This window comes from Bison bison, unplaced genomic scaffold (genome assembly GCF_000754665.1).
Source record: "Bison bison bison isolate TAMUID 2011002044 unplaced genomic scaffold, Bison_UMD1.0 scf7180017864190, whole genome shotgun sequence".
Taxonomy (NCBI): Eukaryota; Metazoa; Chordata; class Mammalia; order Artiodactyla; family Bovidae; genus Bison; species Bison bison.
The window spans coordinates 556,581-570,129 of record NW_011494762.1 but is presented as its reverse complement, the minus strand read 5'-3'; the positions used below and the strand labels follow the sequence as shown (position 1 = coordinate 570,129).

The 13,549-nt window shown below is 36.7% G+C and overlaps 1 protein-coding gene across 1 annotated transcript in view; it reads left to right on the top strand.

Annotated features, from left to right (window-relative positions):
* TLK1 (tousled-like kinase 1) overlaps positions 1-13,549 on the top strand; it is a 234,667-nt gene that overhangs the window by 175,780 nt on the left and 45,338 nt on the right. Inside the window, exons 9-11 of the mRNA XM_010843803.1 lie at positions 2,908-3,018; positions 3,305-3,441; positions 6,913-7,101. Of these exons, the coding sequence (XP_010842105.1) occupies positions 2,908-3,018; positions 3,305-3,441; positions 6,913-7,101 (437 nt within the window). The remainder of the gene's footprint in view (positions 1-2,907; positions 3,019-3,304; positions 3,442-6,912; positions 7,102-13,549) is intronic.

The window sequence follows — 13,549 nt, the reverse complement described above, 5'->3', positions numbered from 1 at the left end:
GATCAGTTTACATTCCACTAACTATAAGCAGAAAATAATCTTATTGCTCATCATCCTTGACAAAGCTTATTAGAATCATATTTAATTTGGGGGTTCAGTTTAATGGATATAACACGGTATTAGTTATTATGCATTCACTTTATTTTTTGAATATCTTGTAAAATATTTATTAACTGTATTTCTGTGAAGTAAATAATCATTTTTTTTGCTCATTTTTCTTAATGAGTTGCTGTCTTTTTAAAAATTGTATCAGTTTTTTTGTTGACCATATATATTGATTTTTCTCCCAGTGTGTAAATTGTCTTTTTTATTTCTTTGCACTATCTTTTGATTAGATCATTTAAAATTTATATGATTACATGTCTTTTTTTATGGGTTTCCCTGGTGTCTCAGATTGTAAAAATCTGCCCACAGTGCAGGAGACCTGGGTTTGATCCCTGGGTCGGGAAGATTCTCTGGAGAAGGACGTGACAGTCCACTCCAGTATTCTTGCCTGGAGAATCCCATGGACAGAGGAGCCTGGTGGGCTACTGTCTATGGAGTTGCAAAGAGTCGAACATGACTGAGTGATCTCTTTGTTTATAGTTTGTTCCAAATTATTATCAAGGGTACACCAAAATAACTCATTGTTTTTGTCCCTAAGACCATAAAAATGTTCGTCTGTATCTTCTTTAAAAAAATTTTATAGTCTGCTTTTTCAATACAAGTTATAAATCTCACTGGAATTCATTTTGGGGTATGATGTGAAATAAGGTTTCATTTTAATTTCTATATAGAGAACCAGTTATCTAGACCATGTAATTAAGTCTGCTCTCTACTGCCAGCTCCATCATACAATCTCATTTTTATAATCTCATTTCATAAGTACCATGTTCTCTTTGTGTATTCCTATACTGGTGCTACAGCATCTTTTTATCATTTAGCTGTTGTCTTTGGTTGTTAGTAACAGAGAACATAAACAACAGTCCTTTAAATAATATACAGGATTACTTTTTGAGAGAAGAACAGAAAGGCGGGGGGTGTTCCAAGTCAGAGCTTGAGGGTGCAGTGTCTTCCTGCCCACTGAGTTACTTGCCCCACACTAAATCCAGTTGGGGGTGGAGGCCGGTCCTTCCATAGCAGGCCCAGAAGGAAATGGTGCTGAGATAACCCATGGAACACAGTGCCCCTCACTAACATATCTGAGATAGGTTTTTCTTTTCTCTGCATACTGCTCACCTCTGAGGGGACAAGGGACCGAGTGTTTCCCTGACCCCCAAGCTATGATGGAGGCTAGGCAGGACCCTGCAGTTGTGGCCCTTGGTGCCACACTGACCATTCATCCCAGATGTGACTGAGGAGGCCCTGGAGACTGTTCATCTATCTAGACATTGCTGTAGCAATGTCTACACGTGTGCAATTGGGCTGTTGCCACCCTGGACAAAGCCTAAGAGGCCATAGGCCTTTGAATGGAAGATGGTAAGTTTTGTGAAAATGCAATTTTATCGGTCCTGCTTTATTTCCAGCCAGGCAGAGCTTTGCTAGCAAGTAGAGACGACTGAGCTATGCAGGCCATAGGCATCTGGACAGGTTTCCATAAACAACAGTACTTTAAATGAAATACAATATTATTTTTTAAGAGAAGAACAGAAAGAGGTAGCCCAGGTGTCATATGGAATCTTGTCTCCCTCAGTTTTTCTGCTCCCTCCCCTTAGTACATGGCCTTCATCTTGAAGATTATATCAAGGTACAAAATATTTATCAGAGTCACAGTTATGGTATCTGTGTTCTTAAGCAGAAGAGGAAGGAAATTAAAAATACAAAAGTTTTCTGCATAGTGTTCTTGAGTATTCCATTGAACAACTTCTGCTTACATTTCACTGACCATCATTAGCTGCAAGGAGATGGGAAGTACACTAGCTAGTGTTAGATTTTCAACTCACACATACACAATTTGTTGGGTTTCTGTTCGACTTGCACATAATGATAAGGGTCTGATGCTAAATTTCATATATGTTCCTCTGAAACTATTTTATTTTACCCTTTTCCTTGGAAAACAGCTTTTTGTTAGATACATACTTTTAGATTGGCAGCTGTATTTTTCTCCCAGCATTTTTTATTTATTATACTGCTCTCTTTTGGCTCATACTGTGATTGGCATAGACCTACGGTTTTCAAAGAATGATCCCCAGACCAGTAAGCATCAACCTTACTAGCGGACTTATTAGAAATAAAGTTTCAGACTCTACTCCAGAGCTACTTATTCAGAAACTGGGAATGGATTCCCGTAATCTGTGTTCCAACAAGCTCTCCAGGTTAGTTCCTGGTGACTGTACTAGACTAATCAGACTCATCTTCTGAGCTTAGAAAGAGGGACTGAGCATATGACTGCCTACAGAGTTAACAAAATTTGTATTCATGTGGCTGATAAAGATGGTGAGAACAGTTAGCTATTGGATAGGCATCTGCAGTGTTACCCACGTGTTGAATGGAGATGTTTTATTACAAAAGATGGAGAACTCACATTCATTTCTAAGTGTTAGACACTTTGTATTTCAGTTATTTCAAATGAGATAGAATGATGTTGCTCTGTTTTAGAAATAAGATAATAGAGCAGACCTTTAAGACAACTTTAGAAATAAGGTTCAAATAATTTATTAAACTTAGCCCAGATTATATAACCTAGAGTGTAGATTTGAACCTATGGAGTATGATACATATTCCATGTACTTTTCACTATACAACTAAGCAGCATGTAACAGTGTAGTTATTCTCATGGTAAGTAAGTGTTTTAACATTTTTTTTTAGTATCACATTCAAATACTTATTAATCCTTCTCTTTATGAAATTTTTCAAAATGTATAAATATTCTTAAATGTCTCATATACACAAATTCTAGACCTTTTTCATTATCTACTTATATTGTAGGCTAATTGTGATCTCAGACGGCAGATAGATGAGCAACAAAAGCTACTTGAAAAATACAAAGAGCGATTAAATAAGTGCATATCAATGAGCAAGAAACTGCTTATTGAAAAGGTGAGTTCCCTGGCAGTCCAGTGATTAAGACTTCACCTTCCAATGCAAGAGTGTGGGTTTGATCCTGATTGGGAAGCTAAGATCCTCACATATCCCACATGCCTCGTGGTCAAAAAACCAAAAGGTAAAACAGAAACGGTATTGTAACAAATTCAGTAAAGGCTTAAAAAAAGTCCACGTCAAAAAAAAAAAAAAGTTCAATTTTCCCTCTCCTTTCACTAGTCCTATGTTTTTAAAATTTAAATGAATAAAGTTGAATGATGATTTTTCCCCCCTTTTTTTTCAGAGTACACAAGAAAAACTGTCAAGCCGAGAGAAGAGCATGCAAGACAGATTACGCCTTGGGCATTTCACAACAGTTAGACATGGTGCTTCATTTACTGAACAATGGACAGATGGTTTTGCATTTCAGAATCTTGTAAAGTTAGTCACTCTTACATTTTGAAAGATTTAGTATTCCTTTGGGTGTTTGTTATTTTCAAAGATTATAGATTTGAAATTATGTTCTATATCTACTCCTCACTACTCTTTGAAATCATAGAACTTAATACATTTGAAAGGAACATAAAAGAAGCATTACAGTTTTAGCTTTAGCACACTCCTTGATTAGTTAGTATTCATCTGTATAGTATGATGTATTATTTTAAATATGACTTTCCAAAACATAAACTGACCTAGCTTTTGTAGGTCAGTTGAGAGGGAAATTGTTAAAACTTTTAACTTTAATTGCAAGATTTGTATCTGTGTATCTTGGGGGTTTTCTGCTTAGTTTTTTGGGTTTTTTTCCCTCCCCTCTCCCATTCTTCAGTCCTTCCTTTGGCATTTGTCTGCTCATTATTCTTGTGGGAAAGAGAGACATGTTTTCTCTCCAGTGTCAAACATAATAACTCAAAAGTCAGTTGAACTGAACATGTATGTGGCTTTAGCACTTCTGAGGTAAACTTTAAAATGGAGAAATCCATTTTCTCAAGTTGGTGGTAGGAAAGGGTAGGTTGACTATTTCTGTGTTAAGGAGCCAGGATCTATTGCTGCCCCTACCCCTCTTTTTTTGCTGGAAAACATAAAAACCTGCAAAGCAAGAGTAGTGCCAGCATCTAAATCAGCTTTCCCAGAGTCAGTCCAGTTAAATGGAGAATGTAGGCAAAGCTTTATTTCACATAGTATCACATAAACATTGCTGTTTCAAACATTGGTTCCTAGGACTTAAGTATAGAATGGTCTTGTACCTATCTCGGTTGATTTACCCAGCTTGTGTTCAACAGAACTGTTTCTGGGTGTTAGGTATTGAAGGACAGTGTCTTTGTGATGGTAGGAAGTTTGGATTTTAATTCTGTTGATAAAAGGGAGCTGTTAAAGTTTTATATAGTGTGTGGGGTCAAATTTGAGTTTTTGAAAGATAACTGATAGTAATGTGGGAATAATACTTAAAAGAACATAAATTGTTGACAATTTAGATGGAGAAGCATCCAAATGAAAGGTGATTAGGCTTGAGCTAAAATATTAACAGTAGAAGTAGAAAGTAAGAGAGTTGAGATACAACTTAAAAATTTTTAGTGTTTTTCTGAGCTGCTAAACCCAGATCTACAGTTGTCCTGGTAATGAATAAAAGAAGGTTACATAGTATAAGATTAAATATAAACTAAAATACAAATGCTGCCAACTGTTAAAATTTCTCCATTAAGCTGTCAAAGAGTAAAATTGGAGCTTCTGGATTGGTGAATGTGTGGAGATCTGGGAAGGTTATCAGGCTCAGAGAGGGTATGGAAGCTCCGTGTCTCTTCCCCCATACCTCGCCCTGTGCAGCTCTTCCATCTGGCACCAACTGCTGCTGCTGCTAAGTTGCTTCAGTCGTGGCCGACTCTGTGCGACCCCATAGACGGCAGCCCACCAGGCTCCTCCGTCCCTGGAACTCTCCAGGCAAGAATCCTGGAGTGGGTTGCCATTTCCCTCTCCAAAGCATGAAAGTGAAAGTGAAGTCGCTCAGTTGTGTCCGACTCTTAGCGACCCCATGGACTGCAGCCTACCAGGCTCCTCCGTCCATGGAATTTTCCGGCAAGAGTACTGGAGCTGTTTCTGAGCTATATCCTTTTATAATAAAGCAATAACCCAGTTTTAAGAAATTACTTGTATATTTTTCTTACTAATAAGCATTTACTGAGGGCCTACTGTATGTTGTTACATATATATTTAGTATCAAACGGTTAATCAGTGTATATTTTTTAAGCTGTGATATAACCCAAAATAGTTGGAGGATAAGAAGAGAAATAAAAATTAGTAATATTAAATTAATAATCTCTAAACTGTATGGTCATTACTGAATAATCAGTCACTATATATATATGTGTGTGTGTATATGTATATATCCATTAGAGTAATTCTTTCATTATTTCAGTAGGATTATTGCTGCTTATTTTTATTAATCTTGATTGTACCCTAAACTAGCTTTAAAACTAACTTTTTAAATAAACTGAAATTATTCCTACTTCCAGTAGAAAACTGGATTAAAGTCACATTCTAACCTTGCTCTTCTTGAGACTTTTCTCCAACATTTTGCTCTTTTACTTGGGTGCTCCTTCATTCCTTCCCTTCTTTCTTGTTCTGCACTGCCTTACTGGGATCATGGGACTCTGAAACATGTGTGAAACAAGTCTTTGTCTGTAGAGTGGAAGTTCTCTAGTCCTGGTCTGAATAGGGGTGAAGGAGTGAGGAACTGAAATTTTTGACTTATTCTAAATCTGAGTACCATCACCATGGAGGTTATGTGTTTTGGGATTTGTTTTCTTTTTTTTTACATTAAAAGAATTATACACTGTGACAAAGTGGGATTTATTCCTGGTTTGAGAATGGGTCAGCAGAAAAAATCAGTGTGATATGTCACCTAATACAATGAAGGAAAACAAAATCATCTCAATTGATACAATTAAAGAATTAGACAAAATTCCACATCCTGTCACAATCACCATTTAGTTTTTTAAAAATTTTTCCTAGTGTGGTAAGGTGACCTAAGAGGGAAGATAATTATATTAGAACAGGCTTAAGATGTTGTATGAGAGGATGGTTTTTAAAAGCTTCAATTGGAAACAGTAATATTTTTTTTTTTATTTTTTATTTTTTTTAGTGAAAGTGAAAGTTGCTCAATCGTGTCCAACTCTTTGAAACCCCATGGATATACAGTAATATTTTTAGTTAAATTAGTTGCCCATTTTTCAATGCCATCTAAATTTTTCTTGGTGTTTTCTCTCTTTAAAGTGTCAAAATTCCTTCTTTCTTCCTAAATTTCTAAGGTCAGTTTTTGTTTCATTTCAATATACCACTTAGCCTTCCCTGAAATTTAACAGATACATTTAGAAAATAACACTTTATTAATAAATTCACATTTGTCTTTTATAAGTTTTTCTTTAAACAGTGGTGAGATGAATGTATAAAACCTCCTTAATTCTGTTATTTCTTTTTTTCAATAGTTGATTTATTTTATTCACGAAATATTTATTGAATGCCTAGCATGTGCCAGTCACTGTGCTGGGCACTTAGGGTACAATAGGGTATAAAATAATTGTCTGTCTTCTCATGGAGTGATTTAGTCTAACCACACATATTGAGATCAAGTGTCCATAGATATATGTGTTAGAAAAGAGAAGATGGGGAGCTACAAGGTACTGTGAAGTTATATGTGGCAACACATCTTTCTCATCCAGGGGGTTTAGGGAAGACCTCATTTAAAAATGTATGTTCCCAATGAGAAAAGGACAATGAGAAGGTGTTGGTTAACAAGAGTGGGACCATAACGTTACATGTTTATATTATGTGATTTTTCATGTTTACTAATGTATTTTCATGTTTTAAATGTGAAAAGTAAAGGAAGGTTAATTTTTTTCCACATTTATTTTTATGTAGGCAACAAGAATGGGTGAATCAGCAAAGGGAAGATATTGAAAGGCAAAGGAAACTTCTAGCCAAACGCAAACCTCCCACAGCTAATAATTCTCAGGCACCCTCTACCAATTCTGAATCAAAACAAAGGAAAAACAAAGCAGTCAATGGAGCAGAAAATGATCCCTTCGTTAGACCAAATTTACCACAACTGTAAGTTTGCATTTTTAATTTCTTTTTTTTTAAGTGTTGCCAGTGAGCATGAATGTTAGTAGTGGGTGTTATTAATAATTAAATAGTAAAAATCATCATGGCCAGGAAGGAAAACAGTATTGTAAAAATTTACTTCTAAATGAATAATAAGCCTCCAAATCTGAATTCTACCTAAGTGGAGATTTAGTAATCCTGTTTTAAAATGGAGACTTGGGTAGCTAAGAGGAAGCTAGAGTTCACTTTTTCTTCTGTGTCTCTGAATGAAGTAGAGTCACTTGTCAATTTTGATTATTTTAGTTCAGTATTCCTCTTAATGTTCCTTTTTCTGAGAAACTGTTGGCTTAAGTAAGCTGACATATTTTTGTCAACCTATGAAGGCAGCACATTCAGAGGTTATAGGTATTGTTTTTCCCCTTTCTGCTTTGGTTTCTAGGTTTCCTGCTTTAATGGTGAACTACTTTTTATAATTCAGAAGTTGGAGACATTTAAAAAATAATTATATGCTTATCATAGGAAATTTGAAAAATATGAAAAAACAATAAAACAGTAAAGACCAAGATCCTGTCTCACAGAGAACAATTCAGTTCAGTCACTCAGTCGTGTCCAACGCCTTGCGACCCCATGAACCACAGCACGCCAGGCCTCCCTGTCCATCACCAACTCCCAGAGTCAACCCAAACCCTTGTCCATCGAGTTGGTGATGCCATCCAACCATCTCATCCTCTCTCGTCCCCTTCTCCTCCTGCCCTCAATCTTTCCCAGCATCAGGGTCTTTTCCAATGAGTCAGCTCTTCGCATCAGGTGGCCAAAGTATTGGAGTTTCAGCTTCAACATCAGTCCTTCCAATGAACACCAGGACTGATCTCCTTTAGGATAGACTGTTTGGATCTCCTTGCAGTCCATGGGACTCTCAAGAATCTTCTCCAACACCACAGTTCAAAAGCATCAATTCTTTGGCCCTCAGCTTCCTTTATAGTCCAACTCTCACATCCATACATGACCACTGGAAAAAACACCATTGTTATACTTTCTGTATATAGATGCAACCTAATTTATATAGTTTTTCTGTTTTATAAGACTTTATATAAGTTTATGTGAGTGGAAAATACATACACACACCCTCTGCTTTATGTTTTAATATGCTTCTCCTTTGTTGAAAGATACTGTTTCATCTGTGCTTTGAAGCCCATCCCCTGCCACATCAGGGACCTCTTCTGTTGATACCTCCTTTATCGTATATCTTCACCCTTGTGCTGTCCACTGGTTCCTTCCTTTTAGGAAACAAAACAAAAAACTCTCTATCAATTAGAAATCTCTCTAGTCTCCATATTGTCATCTTTATAACTAGGTTTCCTGAAAGACTTTCCTTTGCTTATAGTCTCTGCTACCTCACTTTCCATTCTCTCTTTTATTGACTGAAATTGTTCTTTTAAAGATTATGTCCTTGATGCTAAATGCCACAGACATTTGAGTCTTTAACTTGGCAACATTGAATATTGTTGACTACTTATTTTTTCTGAAAAGACACTTTCTTGCCATAGTTTTTGATAACCTTTTTTTCTGATTTTCATTTTAACTTAATCTGACTACATCTTTTAAGTCTCTTCTGTGGACATCATTTACATTATCAATTTGTAAAGCATAGGATTTTTAAGGCTCTCTCCTAGGCCATCTTACCACTTGCTCTGTGTATTCTCCATGAGTATTAGCTACTCCTAGGGTTTCAGTTGCCCTGTTTATGCTGCTGACACCCAAACTTCTGTCTCCAGCCTACTTTTCTCTCTTGAGTGTCAAATGTTTATATCTCAGTCTTGAATGTCATATCCTTGCTTAATTGGTATTGGTACTTAAATGCCTCACAAGTGCCTCTAATGGCAGCCTATTCAAAACTGTATTTACTAAACACACAAAACAAAAATGGTATTTATTATTATCTTTCCCATTTCAGTCCTCCCCCACCCCCTTTTTCCCCCCCTCTCTTTTTCTCTTTTCTCTCTATGCACACACATACACACACTCCTTGCCTCCTCCTGTTTTCTTAGTTAGTAAATGGTACCACCATCCTCTCAATTCCACATACCAGAATTTTGGTTGTTACAGGTTTTAAATCAGGATTCCATTTATTTTTCTTAATCCACTTTTATTATCTTTTAGTTAATAAATAAGTGGTGATAATCTTATATTTTAAAGTCCAAAATGTGCTTCCATCTTTTAAGTCCTTCCTGATTTGGGCAAGGAGGGGGAGGGGGCTGTTGTGACTTGCAATTAAATCCTTTGGCTATTGATATTTTAAAAAAATAACATGACTTCATTTTCAAAGATGGGTAAATTTGTTGCTTTTAAAAGAGTGGATGGATAGGTGAGCAATTATACAGAAGGTGGTGTGTAAGCTTAATTCCACCCCATAGACATCCAGTCTTCACTCAAATGTGTCCACTGCCATTTCTCACTTGGGTTCTTTCTTCCCACCCCCACCCACTCTGACATCTTTCAACTTTGGTCTAGGTCATCTTATAGTCAGAGTCCTTTTTTTTCCAAAATAAAAATACAATCCTTTTTTTTTCTTCCCTGTAAACCTAACATAATTCTACATTGCTTGGATAATATAGTCCAGAAAGTACTTTTGACCTGGCAGCTTCTGACCTCTCTTGCCTCATCTTTTATCATTGACCAGTGCCTCCCATTCACCACCAACTTTTAAACTCCAGCCCATTGTCATAATTTCTGTTCATCTTTTAAATCCCATACTAAATATTGATTCCTCTTGAAAGCTTCTCCTTGACCCTTGAAGGATAGGACTCAGTTATCACTTGAGGTATTCAGTGATAACCTGATACTCATACCTCTGTATTCAGTCACAGCATCATCATCCACTCAGTTAATGACACTGGAAACATCCTAGATGTTTGCCTTTTCCTTGTTCTCTGTGTCTGTTTACATAATGTTTTTGTATCTTGTCCATCTTCACTACCACTATCTTACTGTACGACTGCTGCTCTCTCTCTTTTTTAACATCAGTTACTGTTTCTTACCTTTCACCTGATGTCTTTTTCATGTCTAACCTCCTTCACTAGCGTTTAAGATAAAATTCACTCTCATGAAGACCCTTTATAGGCCTTCTGATTTCTCTCCTTCTCCAGTGTCTTCCTTAGGCATCTGCATTTAATTCTTTCAGTGCTTTAAATGGACTCTGCTTTACTTGTTTCTGCACCTTTGTATATCTTGTTCTTTGCCTTTCTTTACCTGTTCCATTTTCTATTTATCCTTTATGACTTGCCTTGTATGTCAGTTCCAGTAGTAAATCCTTTTTGACCTTTTTTCTTCCTAGTTTCTTCCCCATTTCCCCTCGAGTTAGGTACCTTTTGTACCTGCGCCTGTCAGTATTGGAGCTCTTATCTCTCCATCTTCTCTCTATGCCCCCAGTATCTAGTACAGTGCCTGGCATATAGAAAATGGTCAGTAAATACTAAATTATAGTACATAAGCATATGATTGAATTTCATTTTCTCCTTCTCAAAAGACCATTTTTCTAGTTTGCCACAGGTGTTTTGCTTCTCTAGCTCTAACAGTAGTTTATTAGTCGTAGATTATCTCACTTCCATCTCAGTTAATTGCATATGTTGACTTAGAACTAACTCTGAAGTTATACTACTGTGTTCTTAGAGTGGCAGATGAAGTAATACAACATAGCAGTTGTATTGCATCTTTACATAAGTACAGATTTAAATAAGGAAAAAAGTGACAGAAACACTTTGATTCATATATATTAATTTGATTTTATCAGCCATGCATTGCAGTAGTCTTCTAAAACTTTTTTTATATCCGTTTGTGCAGAACATCTAGTAAAGTAATTGGAATAGAGGTCGTGAATCTTTCATTATTTCTTTATCAAGAAATTAAAGTAGAAAATAGGACTTCCCTGGTAGTCCAGTGGTTAAGAATCCGCCTGCCAATGTTCAGCCTCTAGTCGAGGAAGATTCGACTAAGGGCAGTTAGCCACAGGGCAGCTAAGCCCGTGTGTCACAGCTCCTGAGCCTGTGCACTCTAGAGCCCATGCTCTGCAACAGAGAAGCCACCGCAGTGAGAAGCCTGCACACCACAACTAGAGAGTAGCCCCTGCTCACTGCAGCTAGAGAAAGCCTGCACAGCAACAAAGCCCCAGTGCAGCCAGAAAGTAAGTACTATTAAAGAAGGTTACTGCTGTGTAGTGCTTAGGATTTTAAGCTCTTTAGTCAGATGTGGAATCCAACCTTGACTTTTCCAGTTTTATTTTTTATTTTTTGGTAAACTGTTTTATGTCTTAGAGCCTCCACTTCCTTGTGAAAGTACCTATGTCATAATGTTGAAAAGATGAAATGAGATGAAGCTTATATAGTACTTGCATGGTTCCTGGTTCTTAACTACTTTTTTTTTTTATTTTATTTAATTTTTAAACTTTACATAATTGTATTAGTTTTGCCAAATATCAAAATGAATCCACCACAGGTATACATGTGTTCCCCATCCTGAACCCTCCTCCCTCCTCCCTCCCCATACCATCCCTCTGGGTCGTCCCAGTGCACTAGCCCCAAGCATCCAGTATCGTGCATCAAACCTGGACTGGCATCTCGTTTCATACATGATATTTTACATGTTTCAATGCCATTCTCTCAAATCTTCCCACCCTCTCCCTCTCCCACAGAGTCCATAAGACTGTTCTATACAATACTGTCTCTTTTGCTGTCTCATACACAGGGTTATTGTTACCATCTTTCTAAATTCCATATATATGCGTTAGTATACTGTATTGGTGTTTTTCCTTCTGGCTTACTTCACTCTATAATAGGCTTCAGTTTCATCCACCTCATTAGAACTGATTCAAATGTATTCTTTTTAATGGCTGAGTAATACTCCATTGTGTATATGTACCACAGCTTTCTTATCCATTCATCTGCTGATGGGCATCTAGGTTGCTTCCATGTCCTGGCTATTATAAACAGTGCCACGATGAACATTGGGGTACACGTGTCTCTTTCCCTTCTGGTTTCCTCAGTGTGTATGCCCAGCAGTGGGATTGCTGGATCATAAGGCAGTTCTATTTCCAGTTTTTTAAGGAATCTCCACACTGTTCTCCATAGTGAATGTACTAGTTTGTATTCCCACCAACAGTGTAAGAGGGTCCCTTTTCTCCACACCCTCTCCAGCATTTATTGCTTGTAGACTTTTGGATCACAGCCATTCTGACTGGTGTGAAATGGTACCTTATAGTGGTTTTGATTTGCATTTCTCTGATAATGAGTGATGTTGAGCATCTTTTCATGTGTTTGTTAGCCATCTGTATGTCTTCTTTGGAGAAATGTCTATTTAGTTCTTTGGCCCATTTTTTGATTGGGTCATTTATTTTTCTGGAAGTTGAGCTGTAGGAGTTGCTTGTATATTTTTGAGATTAGTTGTTTTGTCAGTTGCTTCATTTGCTATTATTTTCTCCCATTCTGAAGGCTGTCTTTTCACCTTGCTAATAGTTTCCTTTGATGTGCAGAAGCTTTTAAGGTTAATTAGGTCCCATTTGTTTATTTTTGCTTTTATTTCCAATATTCTGGGAGGTGGGTCATAGAGGATCCTGCTGTGATGTATGTCAGAGAGTGTTTTGCCTATGTTCTCCTCTAGGAGTTTTATAGTTTCTGGTCTTACATTTAGATCTTTAATCCATTTTGAGTTTATTTTTGTGTATGGTGTTAGAAAGTGTTCTAGTTTCATTCTTTTACAAGTGGTTGACCAGATTTCCCAGCACCACTTGTTAAAGAGATTGTCTTTAATCCATTGTATATTCTTGCCTCCTTTGTCAAAGATAAGGTGTCCATATGTGCGTGGATTTATCTCTGGGCTTTCTGTTTTGTTCCATTGATCTATATTTCTGTCTTTGTGCCAGTACCATACTGTCTTGATAACTGTGGCTTTGTAATAGAACCTGAAGTCAGGTAGGTTGATTCCTCCAGTTCCATTCTTCTTTCTCAAGATCGCTTTGGCTATTCGAGGTTTTTTGTATTTCCATACAAATTGTGAAATTATTTGTTCTAGCTCTGTGAAGAATACTGTTGGTAGCTTGATAGGGATTGCATTGAATCTATAAATTGCTTTGGGTAGTATACTCATTTTCACTATATTGATTCTTCCAATCCATGCACATGGTATATTTCTCCATCTATTAGTGTCCTCTTTGATTTCTTTCACCAGTGTTTTATAGTTTTCTATATATAGGTCTTTAGTTTCTTTATGTAGATATATTCCCAAGTATTTTATTCTTTCCGTTGCAATGGTGAATGGAATTGTTTCCTTAATTTCTCTGTTTTCTCATTATTAGTGTATAGGAATGCAAGGGATTTCTGTGTGTTGATTTTATATCCTGCAACTTTACTATAGTCATTGATTAGTTCTAGTAATTTTCTGGTGGAGTCTTTAGGGTTTTCTA